This window comes from Leishmania mexicana, chromosome 8 (assembly GCF_000234665.1).
Source record: "Leishmania mexicana MHOM/GT/2001/U1103 complete genome, chromosome 8".
NCBI lineage: Eukaryota > Euglenozoa > Kinetoplastea > Trypanosomatida > Trypanosomatidae > Leishmania > Leishmania mexicana.
This window is the reverse complement of record NC_018312.1, coordinates 717070-732290: the sequence shown is the minus strand read 5'-3', so window position 1 is coordinate 732290 and position 15221 is coordinate 717070. Positions and strand designations below refer to the sequence as shown.

The window sequence follows — 15221 nt, the reverse complement described above, 5'->3', positions numbered from 1 at the left end:
GTCGCCGCACCGTTCGTAGGCAGTGTTGACCACCGTCCCCGGTAGCTTCGCATTCCTCTCTGTGTTTTTGTCTCTGTACACATTTTTTTTTACTGGCTCAAAGTCTCTCTTCACTCTTTCTGAAGTGCTCGTTGTGTGTGTGTGTGGGGGGGACGCACACATTCAAGGCGCTCTTTCACTCCTGACTTCGCCACTGCCACTGTGCCATCTCTGCTGCTCTGGCTACTTCCGGCACTGTGTTCGCTTCCCTTCCTTATCGCCCACCTCTCACCTCTCCTACCTTCATCGTCGAGGTGATTTCGCTTTCTGCCCCCCCACACACACTCTCAGCCTGCACTTGCTTGCCGCTCCCGACGCTTCTTTCACCTGCATCTCTGCCTCATAGTCTTTGAATTTCTCTGTGTCTAAGAGTTTATTGTGCCGAGTTTTGGGACTGCAGTATTCGTCCCCTCTTCCTTCCCTCACCTCTCTCTCTCTGCGCGTGGCACCTCTAAGTTCGATGTATTCCATAACACTCCCGGTGTCTCTTCCCCTCCCAGGGAGTCATTCTGAATTTTTTTTTCTGCCTCCCCCCTCCCCCCTCCTCCTCGTCGCTCCTTTTCTTTCCCCATCTTTCGCTATCATTATTCGAGCTATGCTTGGTGCCGTGGATGTAAAGCGCATAGCGCCTGTGTAGGTGTGAGTGCTTCGTACGTGTCTTTGTTGGTCCCCATCGCTATCCGATCACTCCTTCTCCTATCCTCCCCTCTCGCGGCTTCGTAGGCGTTTGTGTAAGCCGTGCCCCCCCCCCCCCCAAACAGCCGACCACATCCTACAAAGAGTAACCAACACAGGTATGCCGTTGCCTGAGAGGAAGGGGCGAGCAAGGTCCAGCCACTCTTCCCCCTTTCACGCGGCTACAATGCTGACGCTGCCCATTCGAAGAGGCGGCGGCTGACATTTTCTTTTTTTTTTCGAACTTCCCCAAGCTGCCAGCAAAGCCAACGGCGGCGAAAGGAGTTGCGGTAGAGTACTCGCTTCTCCAGAAGATGAAGGCGCCTCTCCGCCGTCTTGCCGGATATCCCGTCCGTGCAACAGAGGCTGGAGCACAATGCGCAAAGGCTTTTTCTTCGTGTTGTTATGTCAAGTTGTTTATGCTTTTTTGTTTTTTCTTCTTCGGGGACTCTCCGTCGCTGTCCTGTGTAGTAGGGGAGGGGGGCTGGAGAGGAGGGGCAGGCAGCGGTGCTATCTGCGGCAACGTCCTGCCCGCCTCTTTTTCTCCCTCTTGACCTTCCGTGCTTGTTGACCAGCAGACGCCAGCACGAGACCATGCGCGCTTTCATCTGTTCCGCTCCTCCCTCCTCTCTCTTTCTGTTTGCTGCTGCTCCAGCAGCCACATCCTGACGTGGTGCCGTTGGCGGTTTCTGTCTTTTATGATTTCGCGCTGCGCACTCACATCACCACGCACCCACACGTGCTCTCACACTTGGGTGTATGCACGCATCACACGGCTCTACGGCTACGCGCCTCTCGTCTCTCTCTCTGTTTTCCATCGCCTCCCTGAACCTTATTCGTCTGCTGCTGTGCGGCTGAGGTTCTTTGCGTGCACGTGCCTGTGTTGGGGTTCGCGCATAAAAGCGCAAAAGCTCGTTGTGCGCGCTCGCAACTGCTGTTCGCGCGCGTCGACTCAACTCCTTCCAGTATCGCACGCGGTTACTTAAAAGAGGATGGACTTTAACCCGATTAGCATTGAGGAGGGCGGCCACAGCCAGTTCCAGAACGGCGTGGCGAACGCGGTTGCCAGCGCGCGCGCCGCTGGCCGCGGTGATGCGGCTGGTCTGCTTAGCCAACACGCATCCTTCGGCGACGTGCTTCGGGCCTGCCGCAACGCCTTTTATTATCACACAAGTTGGTCGGTACCCTACCCCGAGGTGCCTGCTACCCCGATGCTGTACTACCCTGACGAGTACAAGCGTATGATTGAGTCGACCATGCCGCTCGGTATCATGCAGTCCGAGCTGGACGCGATGCAGACGGGCCTCCTCGACAGCATTCCTCTGGCGTACTACCCGCTGGTGCCGAATGCGCTGGATGAGGCACGGCAGGCTTTGAGGCGTGCGGCGCTGCTGAAAAGGCGTGCGGCGGCTGCAGCAGAGGCGGACGACGCGGCGTCGTCTTCGTCCACGTCGGCAGCGAACGCGTCTGATCGCGCTCGCCCGCCGCATGGCCGCCTCGATCCTGGTGACGCAGAGATTTCTCGCATCGTGGTCGATGCAAACGAAATTCAGATTCGCAACCTGCCGTCGCTCACACACGTGCAGCGGCCCCTGTACACGGATATCGGTTTGGTGCCGCAGGAGGAGCGGCACGCCGCACGTGTGGCTCGCACACAGCCCACGGAGGCAAGGCCGCATGACGCAGCGCTGACAACGGAGGAAATGGTGCGCCAATGGCGTATCGATGTGCAGTCGTCCTTCGTGCAGGCTTCGCAGATCGACAGCGACTTTGCACGCTTCATTGGGGAGGTCGCGCACGCAAAGCTTGGTCTGGACAGAAATAGTGCTTCGCACATGCGGCTGACGCGTGCACTGTGGAGTCTTCTCTTTCAAGACACGACGAAGCGGCAGCAGCGCAAGGTGTGGTACATCATCTGCCACTTCTCTTCCACCTTTAGTGACGCCCCAGCGGCGTCCGAGGCGGCGGTGGCGCAGCTGCTGCGCGAGACGGAGGCGCTGGGCTTGCCTCAGTACTTGACCAGCTGGCGCCCTCTGCTGATAGAGTACACGCGGGCCGTGGACGATTACGCCGCAGAGCTCGCCGGTGGCGCGGAGCAGCGTCGCGAGAATCTGCAGTTCCACGACCGGGAGCTGGATCAACTGTACACGGGTAACGTGTACACCAACATCGAGCTTGACGGCAAGCTGGTCCGCACGAGCGCCGATCGTCTGAAGAACACCATTTACCCGGTGGAAGTGGTGCCGGTTTACCCCAGCGGGTACGAGCAGGCGGCCTCAATGGGAGCTGCCGCGCTGCGTCTCCACGACTCGGAGGAGCTCGACTTCCTTGCTGAGCGCGACGCCTCGCTGCACCACGTCATTCTGCCGGACGCTGTCTTGCCCAAGGCCGCCGCCTCCCGGCCGAACATGCTTGTCGGCGGCTGCAACCTCCTCGTTGCTGACGACGGTGATTTCGCGAATGTGCAGCTGGGCGGGACTCTGCGGTACAGTGTGCCAGCAGAGAACACCTACCAGTCCCTGCGCCAGGACCCGATGAACACGGCGAGCTACCTGCTGCGGGTGGGCCAAGTGGCGACCGACGCCGCCAGCTCCCTCGGCGCCAACCACGACGGCCGCTACGTCATGTACGACCGTATTGGCCACCGTGATGTCTACCAGAAGACCAACAATACGGATGCCAACGCTCTTTCACGCTACGTGGTCATGTTCGCCGATGCGCCAGCCGCTGTCGGGGCTTCTGAAGCGATCACAGGTGCTCGTAATAGTGATCGCGTCAACTGCGTGAAGCGGGAGCGTGAGGAAGTACCAGCTCCCGAGGCGGCGGCGGAGTCCTTGGAGTCTGTTGCACAGGTGCCGCGCACAGAATGATGGAAATAGAGGGAAGACGGGGGTGATGAAAAGCGGCGCGGCGATGGCTGAGAGACAGAGCCGACTCACTCCACATGCTGGCAGAACAGTACTCACGGCTCTTCGTGTTTCGCGGATGCAGTGATGGGAGAGGGGCAATTGTGAAGATGGAGAGTGACAACTCTGCTGTGATGAACGGCAGCGTTGACGTCGAGAGGGGGAGGGGGAGAAAGGCCGGTTTTCTGCCGCCTCTGCCCGCTCTGTTGATCTTGTGTGCGTAGGTGCGTCTGTCGACGTCTCGTGCGTTTCGCACGATGCCACACGTGCTCTTGCCCTTTGCCGCTCGCTTCTCTTTTTTTTCTGTTGTTGTGGTCGACTCTTTTATCTTTTCCTCGTAGGCGTCTATTCTTTGGTGTCAATCTCTCATCGCCGATGGTATGGTGTGGTGTACCTTGTATGCGGAGCAGCTGCGTCGGATGCGACAGACAGACGTCGACACGCCTACGCTGGCACACAGGGTTAGATGGTTGCGTTGGCACTCCTGTCTGCACGAATGTGCGCGCGTGTGTGTGTGCTTGCCTCTTCGAGGCCACTCAACTCTTCCATGGGGCAGTATGCATGTCTGTGCAGGACAAGGGTAGCGAGTCTCATGCTTGCTTATGTCTGTGAAGGGCCCTTCTCGCTAGCAGCTCCCCCCTCCCCCTCATCCCCATCCTTAGCTTTCGATTGTATGCCTCAAGCACGTGACTTGTATGTCTCCGTGGCGGATAGGGGGAGGAGGGGAAGGGGGGACGGGCGTTTCGTGACTCTCCCTTATTATGCCTTCTCTGCACGTTTTCGCTGTCTCTTTCGTTTGTGGCGTACATCGGCGAGGGTGCGGGTCTCTGTTTGCGTGCACTCATGCTTTATTCATCGACACAGCAGGAGGGTGCCGATGAGGTCGCCGACGGGCAGATTGCCTACTGGTAAGTAATCTGGCAATGGAGCGGAAAAGCAAAGCAGGCGATCAAGAGGGCGCAACACCGTGAAGGCGCCTACCACACGGTGGCGTGGGAAGCATCTATGATCAAAATACAGTGACGCACCGTCGTCTTAGCGTGCCGTGACGGGGAGACGTGAGAAACGGACTTGCCCGGGTGTTTTTGCGCTTCAGCATCAACTCGAGCGAGGAAGAATGGTGCTGCTGTTTCCGCATCAACTCCGTTTGCGTGGCTGATGTATGTGTGCGTGAGTGATGGTAGAACAACCATGCCTCATGGTCTACGGTGCCACTGTCACCTTCTGCGCGCTCTCCTCTGAATGTGGACACCCCACCCTCCTTTCCTCTTTCTCTTCCGCGCCATCGGCCCACCTCTTTGCTCATCTCTGCCTCCCCCGCCACTCACGCGCATGGCGGGCTATGCAGCGCAGGCACCGCCGCCAGCTGTTAACTGTCCGTTAAGAAAAGAAAGAGCAGAAGCTGCTAATAACAACACGGAAGATACGCCATTAGCTGGAATAACCGAATCCGCAGCAAGAGAGGAAGTCGACACCGCTGTTTTTTCCACGCCCCCGCCCCTTCCTCCCCTCAGAGCCGCTGGCGTCACGGTCTCTCTCGTTACTCTCTGAGCGTATCGTAGAGGCGCACGAAGGAACAGTCGTGGGGACAGAGAAAGAAAGAAAAATAAACGAACGAGCGAAAGGACGAGAAGGAAAGCGAAAAACGGAACGCAAGAGATATTAACAGAAACAGTAACAGACAGACACACACGTATCACAGAGTCGCTGCGACACACGTGCAGCACAGTCGCCAACGTGCTCCTCTTTCGCACACCCGTGTGACGCTGTGGCTAGCTGGAGTGTGTGTGTGTGTGTGGAGCTATCCAGAGAGGCGCGCGATTCTGTTTCACGCACGTGAACAGAGCCCCCACAACAGGCAGAAGGAACAGAGACGCGCTCACGTGTACGCATTCAGAAGGTCAGCATCCTAGCCCCCCCCCCCCTCCACTTCCTCCGCTTCACCATATTCTCCTTGAGTCGATCCGCACTCGCTTCTTTCTTTTCCTTGTTGGGTGTGTATCTTTGTGCGCGCCTTCTGCGCGTCTCTCTCTGCTTTATCTTTTTTCGCATTTTCTCGCTCTCCTTTCGTGTTGCCCCTAAATCTCTCAGTCACAAAACGTGACTGATCTCCTCCCCCCGACTCACCCCCCTCTCCTCGTCTTCCTACGTGCGCCCACAGCCACACGCGCCTTCACACTCAGAGCTCGCAAAAGGAAAGAGAACCACCTCGGGACGTGGTAGTGGTGGCTGCAGAAGTATAATCATCAGCAGCGTTAAGCGCAGCGTGTACTTGACAAGCCACCCGGTGATTTTCGAGTCGCGCGCGCTCTATCTGACTGCACTTTCTTGGGCGCTTTCCCTATCGCCTTTCTTCGCGTTGTTTATGGTAAAAGAGTGCCGAGACGCATTCTTTTCCTTTCTTCTCGTACACTGCAGGACTGTCAAGCAAAATACCCACACACTCCACCGACGACCCAGGCACATACACCTGCACTTGCCATTGCCGGCACTTTGCGTTGTGTGTGTGTGTCTGCTGCAGCGGACGTGACTTGTACGTCTTGTATACGAGATCATTTGGAATCTTGTCTCCCTCTTACTCGGATCGTCAGGCTCTGCGTGCCCTACTCTCATCCGCCTTCTACTGCTGCTGGAGTGCCTTCGTGCGACGGCGCCCGTGCAACCGCCTTCCTCCCTGCCACTGCCGCCCCTCTCTGTGCTCTCTCGCTCACAGCTACATCTGGCCGCCTAATTCTGTTTGCCCTTTTTTTTCGTTTCGGTCTTTCTGCTACACCCCCCCCTCCCCCCTCCCCCTGCCCTCCTTTTTTATATATTCTTTCTCCTCCCTCCGTCCTCTCTCTCTCCCTTCGCATTTTTCATTTCTTCTTTCTCTGCTCGCTGTTGCCTTTTCTTTTCTCTGTCGAGTGATACCTGACCGCACCCCCGCCTCTCTCTACCTCGCCAACATTTTTTTTTTCTTTGCCTACACCCGACTGGTTTCGGACGCCGGCAGAACGCACGAAGGAGGAAGAAGAGGAAGCGCAGACGCGGTGTCGGGTAGCGGGTAAGGGGATCGAGTGACTACATCTGGGCAGAGGCAAAGACACCTCTGCTCCAGCGAGAGGGACAGCAAACGAAACGAACAGGCGACGGGTAGGCAAAGCCGAAGAAGATACGAGAGCGCAACAGGTACACACACCTCCTCAGTTCCCGTTGGAAGCAGGAAGCACGAGCACAAAACTCAGGGAAAGAAAGCACGGCCATACATACATACACGCAGACAGACAGAAGGTAACGCGTGCGGAAGCGTGTGTGCGTGTGTAGTGTGCGTGCTTTCTCCTCTCACTAAAACTCAGTTCGCTCGCTGCGAGGACGCAGACACCTTTGGTGTGCCTCCATCGTGTGCCTGCGCTCGCTCTTGGCGTGTGTTTTGTAAGTGCGGGTGGCTTTGTGCCGTCGTGAGCGTGTGTGCGTGTGTGTGTGGTTCAACTCTCTCGCGACGTTATTCTTTTGTTTCCTTTTTGCTTCTTGCGCCTTCTTCGTCATTCGCTGATTCCAGACCTCCGCGCTGGGGGAATCGATACGTTCCATCTCTCTTCCGTGCACTGTGCATTGCTGGCCATACGCACAGCATCAGGACGGGAGAAGAGAAAAAAATAACCGAACCAAGCACACGTGGACACGTCCTCTGGCAGGCTTTGCAGGATTTCGATAAGCGATACACACACACCACATCTCCAAAAGACTCAGGGAAAGCGAAAGAAATACGCCGAGTACAACGGAGCGGCGTGGAGGTTGCCAAAAGCAAAGGAGGATAAGCCTGCAAGAGAGGCAGAGGGAAGAGTATCACCGTTCTCGAGCTTACACCCAAAGAGAACCCTCCGTTTTTCACGAGGATACAGAGCCGCTCTTGCCATTATCACCAACACAACCAGAGAAGACTTCTATCTTCTACAGACGTATTTTTTTTTTAACGATATTTGTTTCTTCATTGATCTCCAATTTCCGCGTTCACAGCGGCGCGCGCGCTTTTTCTCTCTCTGCACTTCTTTGTGGGCTTACTCCAAACAGGCTGACGCGTGTCACACAGGCCCATACGCACACACCGGAAGCCTGCCAGAGCCGAAGTGGAGTGGGTTTTCTCGCAGAGAACGCATTTGGAACCTATCCTCTTTCTTTTCTTGTGTATCCTGGAAAGAGCAGTCGCGCTCAGCAGCACCGCTTCACCAACCACACAACCCCTGCCCTCCTCTCAGCGTTATCTATCTAGCTGCATCTATATTTATAGATAAATTGGGGGGTAGCTAGATATTTCGCTCTACCTCTTCCCCCTCCCCCACCTCCTTATCTTCATTCTAATCTCACGCTTGTCGATCGTTTCAGGTGATACGATTAGGAGACGTCTAATACCCCTTTCCCTTCCTTCCCCTCCCTTCCCCTCCCGCGCGCCTTCCTTTTTTTTGTGCGTGTTTGTGTCTGTGCGCATCTCATCCTACCGCTAACGAAACCCAAAATAAGCCCAGGAATCGAAGTGCCCTCACCGAAATCTGTGTCTGCATCACCTCGACCAATCTCTCTCCTCGAGATACACAGGCCTTTGTCGTGGGACACCTACACACATCCGGCGACGCCTTCATTCATCACTTCCATCAGCTTCGACGTCTTCTTCGTTTTCTGGGTGTCGCGTCGTCGTTGTTATTTTTCTCTCCCTTTATATATATTTTCCTTCTCCGTCTTTGTGCACCGCGCGCCAGCTCTGCTACACCTTCTGCGTGTTTGTGGTTGCCTCTGGGTGTGCACTAGGTTTCTCACGCATCGAGAACAGCTCTCCATTTGCACGCACTCACGCACATCGTCGAAGCTCGAGCAAAGACGCGTTTATCGAACGCAAAGCGCAACGCGAACACGTCTTGCGTCTCCCTTCTCCTCTTAAGCGTTGCGTCCTTTAAAAAGGTCGAGGAGGATTCCCGTCCCTCCCCTCCCCTCCCCCTCCCACCATTGCACCTCTCTTCGTTCCCGATTATCATTACTGTAAATCTTTGCATGCTAGCCTGACGAGCGCGTGCTGGATTTCCTTCTTGAGGGCGAGCAGGAAAAAGAACTAATAATAATAATAAAAGAAGTCGGCGCTCACCTTCTCGCACGCGTCTGTGTGCGGAGGTGCGTGCTTGCGTGCCGGTGTGGGTTCCTCATCTAAACTGGATCGGGCGCCCCTGCTGCTTCTGTGTGCCTTCCCGTCGTGTGTGCGTGCACGCGCTGGCGACTGTCTTTCACTTTCCATCCTTTTTTTTGTTGTTGTGAAATCCCGTCATTCGCGTTTCTGCACAGTACACACACACACACACACCCACGCACTCGCTTGATTTGGCGTTTGCCTACAACTGGCACAGATCCTCCATCTCTCTGTTGTACCGGACGCCCTTGTGAAGGCAAGGCACGCCCTCTCCCTCTCCCTCTCCCCCAGCAACGCGGTGCTTCTTTTATTTTCTCCCTTTCTCGCGTTCTTTTGTGTGTGTATTTTGTTTTATTTCCATCGTCGACGGTACGCCGTGAGAGAAACGCGCGCATCATCCTCACGACGGCAGCGGAAGGGGAACACCGCACAACCTAATCTGGCCTAGAGGGTTCTCCTCCTCCTTGCTTGTTCTGCGAATTTCACAGAGGAAGACCTACCTCCTTCCCATTTTCCACACAGACGGCCACGCGCACGTACACCCACACACGCTAAGGAGGGGGACGGACTCAGACGCGGGTAAAGAAGGCCCGCGGGCTTCGCATAGTTTTAAGGCACACGTGCACACTTCGTCTTCGCTTGAACGTGGCGAAAAGGCCTTCCTATCCCGCGTGCTTTCTCCGTCTCCCTCGCTGTCGCGTGCAAGTGTGTACATCGGTGTCCCCGTGTATACGCGTCAGTACCTTCTCTCTTTTTTCCCTCCACATAGCTTCAACGTTTTCTCAACAGCGCATACGTGTCAAGGAAAAACGAAAACGAAAACGGCGCCGCCTTCGCGCCTGTGCTCATCAGCGGCCTCTTTTCTGTTGCCCACCACCACCTGCGTCCCCTTCTCTCTTCATTTTCGTGTTCTTCTTCAGTGTCCGATACGCTTGTATTGGCTGTGTATATTGTTTTCTTGTATTATTCGTTTTGATTTTTCCTTCTCCCCCCTCCCCCATCCTCTCTTCGATCTTGACACACGCAAACTTCACTGTCACCGTCGTCTCTCGCTCTGCATTCCCTTTTTTTCGTGACCACTTCTCCGTTTTTTTGTTTTTCTTTGTAGCGTACGTCACATCGAACGGGCGCGTCTGGGCTCCTGTGCGCTTCTCGACCCTTTTCCTTGTTGACGGCGGACATCCCTGCCCTTCCTTCTTTCTCCCTCTTGTCCGCCTTTGTCAGGGTGTGTATTCTCGCTCGACAGACCGCGGCGTGTTTCACCACTCATAGGAGCGAGCTTGTGCACCGCTCAGAAGGTGCTATCCCTCCCTCCCTCTGTTTTTTCGTCGCCCACCTCTGAGCGCCATTTCTCGCTACGCGGCCTCACACGGGGCCCACTGCAAACACTGCCAGGCACTGCACGGATGTCCACTGTCGCGTCCAGCCCGGGCACCTGTGCCTACCCCTTTGTTCACATGGGCAATGACGCAGCAGGAAGCCAAGCAAGAAACATGAGTGGTAGCTCTGGTGCGGCTGACGGCACGTCCGCCACAGGAAACGGCGTTGCTATCGCTGGTGTGCAGCAGGGCTACATCCATAACTTTGGGCCTTTCGTGATGAGCTTCGCGCAGCCGTGCAGCAGCGGTGTTGGTGGCATGATCCAGAGCGTGGCTACCGCCTGCGGCAGCAGTCACCCTTCGTCTTTCAACTCTTTCGAGCTGCCAACAATCACGCCACCGCTGCTACCTCAGCCCGACTTCTACGTCGCCGCAGCCGCCGCCCAAGCGAACGACTTCTACTACCACTCTTCTCAGCCTCACTTCGCCGATTCGCCGCTGACCTCGGTAGAGCTGTGCGGCACCGGCACCCGCAGTGCCAGCCCAGTGACGGGGAACGGGTCGACACCTTCCATCGCCGGCGTAAACGGGTATGGCTTCATGGAGCCAGCTGCCGGATCCGTCTTCAGCAGCTGCAGCTTCAGCAGCTCCCGCTTTCCTCAGTGGTATCTACCTCGAGGGTACTACTCCATTTCTTGCTCCAACGCCGTTGGCGGTAGCTGCGGCAGTGGCTGTGGGCTGTACGCCGACTGCGCGAGCAGCGGCATTACGCCCACCTCAGTCTCGATGGGGCAGAACTCTACGGAGGAGGAGATGATCAGCAGCTCACATGGGCGGTCGCATTACGTCGTGGTGCCGCCGCCTCCGCCGCGACTCTCGCCCCAGTTGAGCTCTGGCACACTGGTCCCGTTTGCGCTGCCTCCCGCGTACGCGGCCACAGCGGCCGGCAATGATGCGCAGTCGATCGGTGTGCCGCCCACATACCCGTCTGGCGTGATGGAGTTGTCGTCCTCGGCCTCCTTGTCAACCAGCTCGCCCGCGTCCAGGGCGGCGCGAACCCCGCAGTTCCTCGCGTACGACGGCCGTGCCTACGACATTCCATTATGCAAGGCACATATCAGCAGCGCCGACGCCGCGGCTGCCGTGGCGCAGTGCCCACTCGTGGCTTGTGCCCAGCGTGGAGGCTACAGGCAGGTGGACGCTGCCCAGCCCATTCGCATGTCGACTCGGAAGTCGGGCACGCCGTATGACATGCACGCGTATCCTCGCGTGACGTCTCCACTTACTCAGCGCCCCTTGCCGCATAGTCATCGGGGGAGCACCAGTGCCGCGTTAGAGACGGCAGAGAGGACCTGCTCGCCAGAGGAGAGCGCGCTGCTGGCGGACGTGCACGCGCGGCTGTTGCGGCAGCACCGCTCCTCTCAGCTGCTCAGGGAGCGCTCCGCGGCCCAGAGGGCCGGTGTTAAGCCGCTGTCGCGCCGCGACCTCGTCGTACTTGCCAAAACTCCAGCCTCGGAGACAAAAGTCGGCGCCAACGGCTCTAGCAACGACGTTGCTTCTATCAGTGCTATGGCCGCCGAAGAGGCGGCGGTGGCGGCGCTGTCGCCCATTCCACGGCTTCCCGCCGCAGGCGACGTGGATGCCGAGACATCGGACCAGTCGCTGTGGGAAGGCGACGAGGCGGCCGCGCAGGCTCCTACTCAGGATGCTCTGGATCGGGTGTTGACGGTGCCGGGTGTCGTATGGCGGCACGACCCGTATAGCCGCATCCTTCTGCCGCAGGCCCAGGCCACTGTCGAGAGCGACGGCAGCGAGGCGACCAGCACATCAAGCTCCTCGCTGCCCGCCGGCAGCCCCTACGTCACACGCGCCACCCTCGGTTTCTCTGACCGCGGTGAGGCCACGGCCAGCGTCACGCAGCCGCCTCGTTCGCCGGACATCTCGGCCGGTACGAACGGCAGCAGCGGCAACAGCGCCGACGGGGTGCGACCTAGCCCCCGTCGCCTGCCGACAAAGAAGGTATGCGTGCGTCATTACGTGAACGGTGACGGCGACTTGTCGCTCAGCCACGAACGCGGTGGGGTTGTCGGCGCACTTCTGAGTGTGAGGGAGGCAGCACCCACCGCCATCGTCCCTGTTGCTCTCTTTGCAAGTGGCGCCTCCGCACCGCTCCGTCACTCGGCCTTTATGGACGATGATGAGGACGGTGCCGTTCCAGCGGCCCCGTCAGATACAGAACCGATAACTGCGCTCACGGTCACCGCCCCGGCCCCTGCGGAGCGTGGCGCGACGTCGGTACCGAAGCCGCGCTCGAAGCAGATGGGCCTCCCTGCGCCGGCCAGAGGCGCGAAGGCGGTTGCCACCAAAGACGACTCTGTCGTGTCCACCGATTCTTCGTCCCCCGTCTCGTGTGCGTCTGGGCACCTTAGAGCGTCGCACGGGACGTCGTCGTCGATACTCGATGTCGTAGTCCCGGCTGAAGGACTTGGTAATGAGGACCTCTCGCCGGCCTCAGGCGTAGTCGGCGCCTCCGCTGACCCCGCTGCTGCGGCAGTGGTGTGGCCGGTGCTACGCCGCCCAAGTGCGTACGCTTCGCCCTTAGACCTCAGCGCGGCCCGCTCCGCGTACCAGTCGGCGTCGAGGTGGGCGTGGCGGCCGCGCAGCGCGCGCGTGTCCCCCCTGGCGCAGTCGGCAGAGATGACCTCGACGAAAGAGGAGCCGCTCCCTGCCAACCTGGCCGACCTCGACACGAGCCACCTTCTTCGCCTGTGGCAGAAGCTGGACTCAAGCGGCTGCTTCCGTGATGCGCTCGAGCTTCGGCGATGCGTGATTGGGCCTGGTAGCAACAGCTCCACCCGCGTACTGCGCCGCATGTTACCCCTCTCTCGCCGCCTGATGAACCGCCGGCGTGGCCTGGAGGTCGAGAGCGGAAACGGACCGCGCTTTACCGTGTTGGACGAGTCGGAGATGAAGTTTGTGTGCTTGCTGCAGCACCGCTTCCGCAAGAGCACAGCCGTCGCGTCAGAGCACTACGCCCCTGGTACGATGGTGGTCGTGGATGGAGACATGGGTGTCGACACCGGCATCGTCACGCTCTCCATGACGCGCGACGAGTACGAGGTCATGACGGATGTGCAGCGACGTGCCGCTCACCTCGTCGTACACCTGGAATTTTCGCTTGCCGCCTCCATTCACCGCGCCGCCCTGGCCGACGAGATCCTGATGCATGGCAACACGCAGCTTCCCCTCGAGGATGCGACACTGGAGTTCCTTCGGTACCTGACTACGCAGCCGCACCTGTTTCAGAGCTGCCGTGTGGAGTGGATGCACTTTATGGATGTGGAGTTCCAGGCGGACGGGCAGAAGCTCTATGTGCACTACACTTGCGATACCCCGGTGCGTTTTCTCGAGCTGGCCACGTTCCTCAACCACATCTTTCACTGTCGTATCTGGATGAAGGTGGTCAAGGAGGAGGACTGGTGAGTGCATGGCTGTGACTGTGGGACATGTGTCTCTCTCCCGCGCTTCCCTCCCCCACCCGACTCCTTCCCTTCTTCCTCCTCTCGCCGTTTTTCTGTGGTTTAACCACGTGTCCGCTCCCCCTCTTTTTTTGGAGGGGAAGGGGGAGGGAGGAGTTTGTCGCTTCTCACTTTTACCCCCCTCCCCCCACCACCACCTTGTTGCGACACGCGATTCACGCGTGCACTCTCACGCAAACGCTGTCAAGGGCGGTGTGCGTGGACGACATCGGTTTTCTTTTTGTTGTTGGCTGTGGTGGCTTTCAACTTATTCTTGTCTTCACCGCTGCCGTTCGTGCCGTCGCTCTGCTCGTTTCCATCCTTCTCCATTTTTCAAGCAATGTTTTATTATTTTTTTTCTGGCAGGCGTCAGTTACAGGACTCGCCAGGCCCCTCCTCACTTTCCACGATATGCCATCGCCATGCCGCCCGAGTGCCAGAAGCTGCACAGCGCTCGCTCCTCCCACGCGCGGCGCACTCGATACATGGGACGTGCTTGTGCTGTTCTCTCTCTTGGAGTGCGCTAGTGTGTGTGCGTCTGTTTGTGTGCACGTGTACATTACTTCCTTCGCTTCGGGTGACTCGATGTCTTTCCCGTTGTGTGCTGCGATGTTATTATTACGGTTAACCGCCCGCCCCTTCGGACCCCCTTTCTCGAGTCCTTCTACACTGGTCCTCTTTTTCCTTCTCTGTTCTTCCTCTCTTCCAGTTGCTTCCACCCCGGCCACCCCTCCTCCTACACATGCCCGTTCACATACGCCTGTGTCTCTCCCCCTTCTCTCTCTCTGCCTTCGGGATGTGCTCTTGGTGCGCAACATCGCCAGCGTCATCGCCGTCGCATTTTCTTTTCGTCCTCTTCTCTGCGTTTATGTGTGTGCATGTGTGCAGACAGATATCCATACATACACACACACAGTCACACACGCGTGCGCTATTTTCTTCTTGTCATTGGGAAGCTCAAGGCGTTGAGGGACGGTAACCGGACGAAGATGAAGCGAGAGGGACGCAACAGGGCTTCCTGAACTGTCTATGGACTCGACTCGCCCCCTTGTCTCTCTCGCTTTCTATGTGCGCGTTGCGACCTTGTAGGTGCCTGCGCGTGTGCCCGTCTTTTGGGATGCCTTCTCTCTGTATCTCCCTTTCTTGTATGTATATATATATGAGCTCTTGCTTTTTCACCGAAGGTAGTGGGGAGGCGTGTATGGCGCAGGAGAAGGAGGGAGAACAGAGTTGTTCGCTACTTACATGCTTCTTCGAGTTTGTGTTTGTTGCTGCACTGCGGAGCCACACTCGTCGAGGAAGCAGCCCGCGCCGAATGGCGTGCTCTCTCTCTCACTCCTTCGAAGCCCCCTTCTCTGCCCTTCACCAGCATAATGGTGACATTGTAACCTATCAAACACTTCTCTTCTGCACTTGTAATGCCGAATGATGCATCTACGCACAGGGTACATACGCGTTCTCGACTCCAAGCGCGTTTTGTGTGTGCGTAGGCGCATAGATGTCTGTGCCAGTGCGTGCCTACGTCAGGCACGAGCTTGATGGCGTCGGTGAGAACAACACATTCACTCTGGAAGGAAAACACAAAAGTGGGGGACGCCATCACCACCCCCAC

General features: G+C 57.7%; 2 protein-coding genes across 2 annotated transcripts; both read left to right on the top strand.

Annotated features, from left to right (window-relative positions):
* Positions 1-1706: 1706 nt before the first annotated feature.
* On the top strand, positions 1707-3584 carry LMXM_08_29_1110 (conserved hypothetical protein; the record flags this gene model as incomplete). Its single annotated transcript, XM_003872397.1, has 1 exon — positions 1707-3584. One exon carries the CDS (start codon positions 1707-1709, stop codon positions 3582-3584), a length of 1878 nt encoding a protein of 625 aa, XP_003872446.1.
* Positions 3585-10265: 6681 nt separating this feature from the next.
* On the top strand, positions 10266-13574 carry LMXM_08_29_1120 (conserved hypothetical protein; the record flags this gene model as incomplete). The annotated part of the gene is made up of 1 exon (XM_003872396.1): positions 10266-13574. One exon carries the CDS (start codon positions 10266-10268, stop codon positions 13572-13574), a length of 3309 nt encoding a protein of 1102 aa, XP_003872445.1.
* Positions 13575-15221: the final 1647 nt, after the last annotated feature.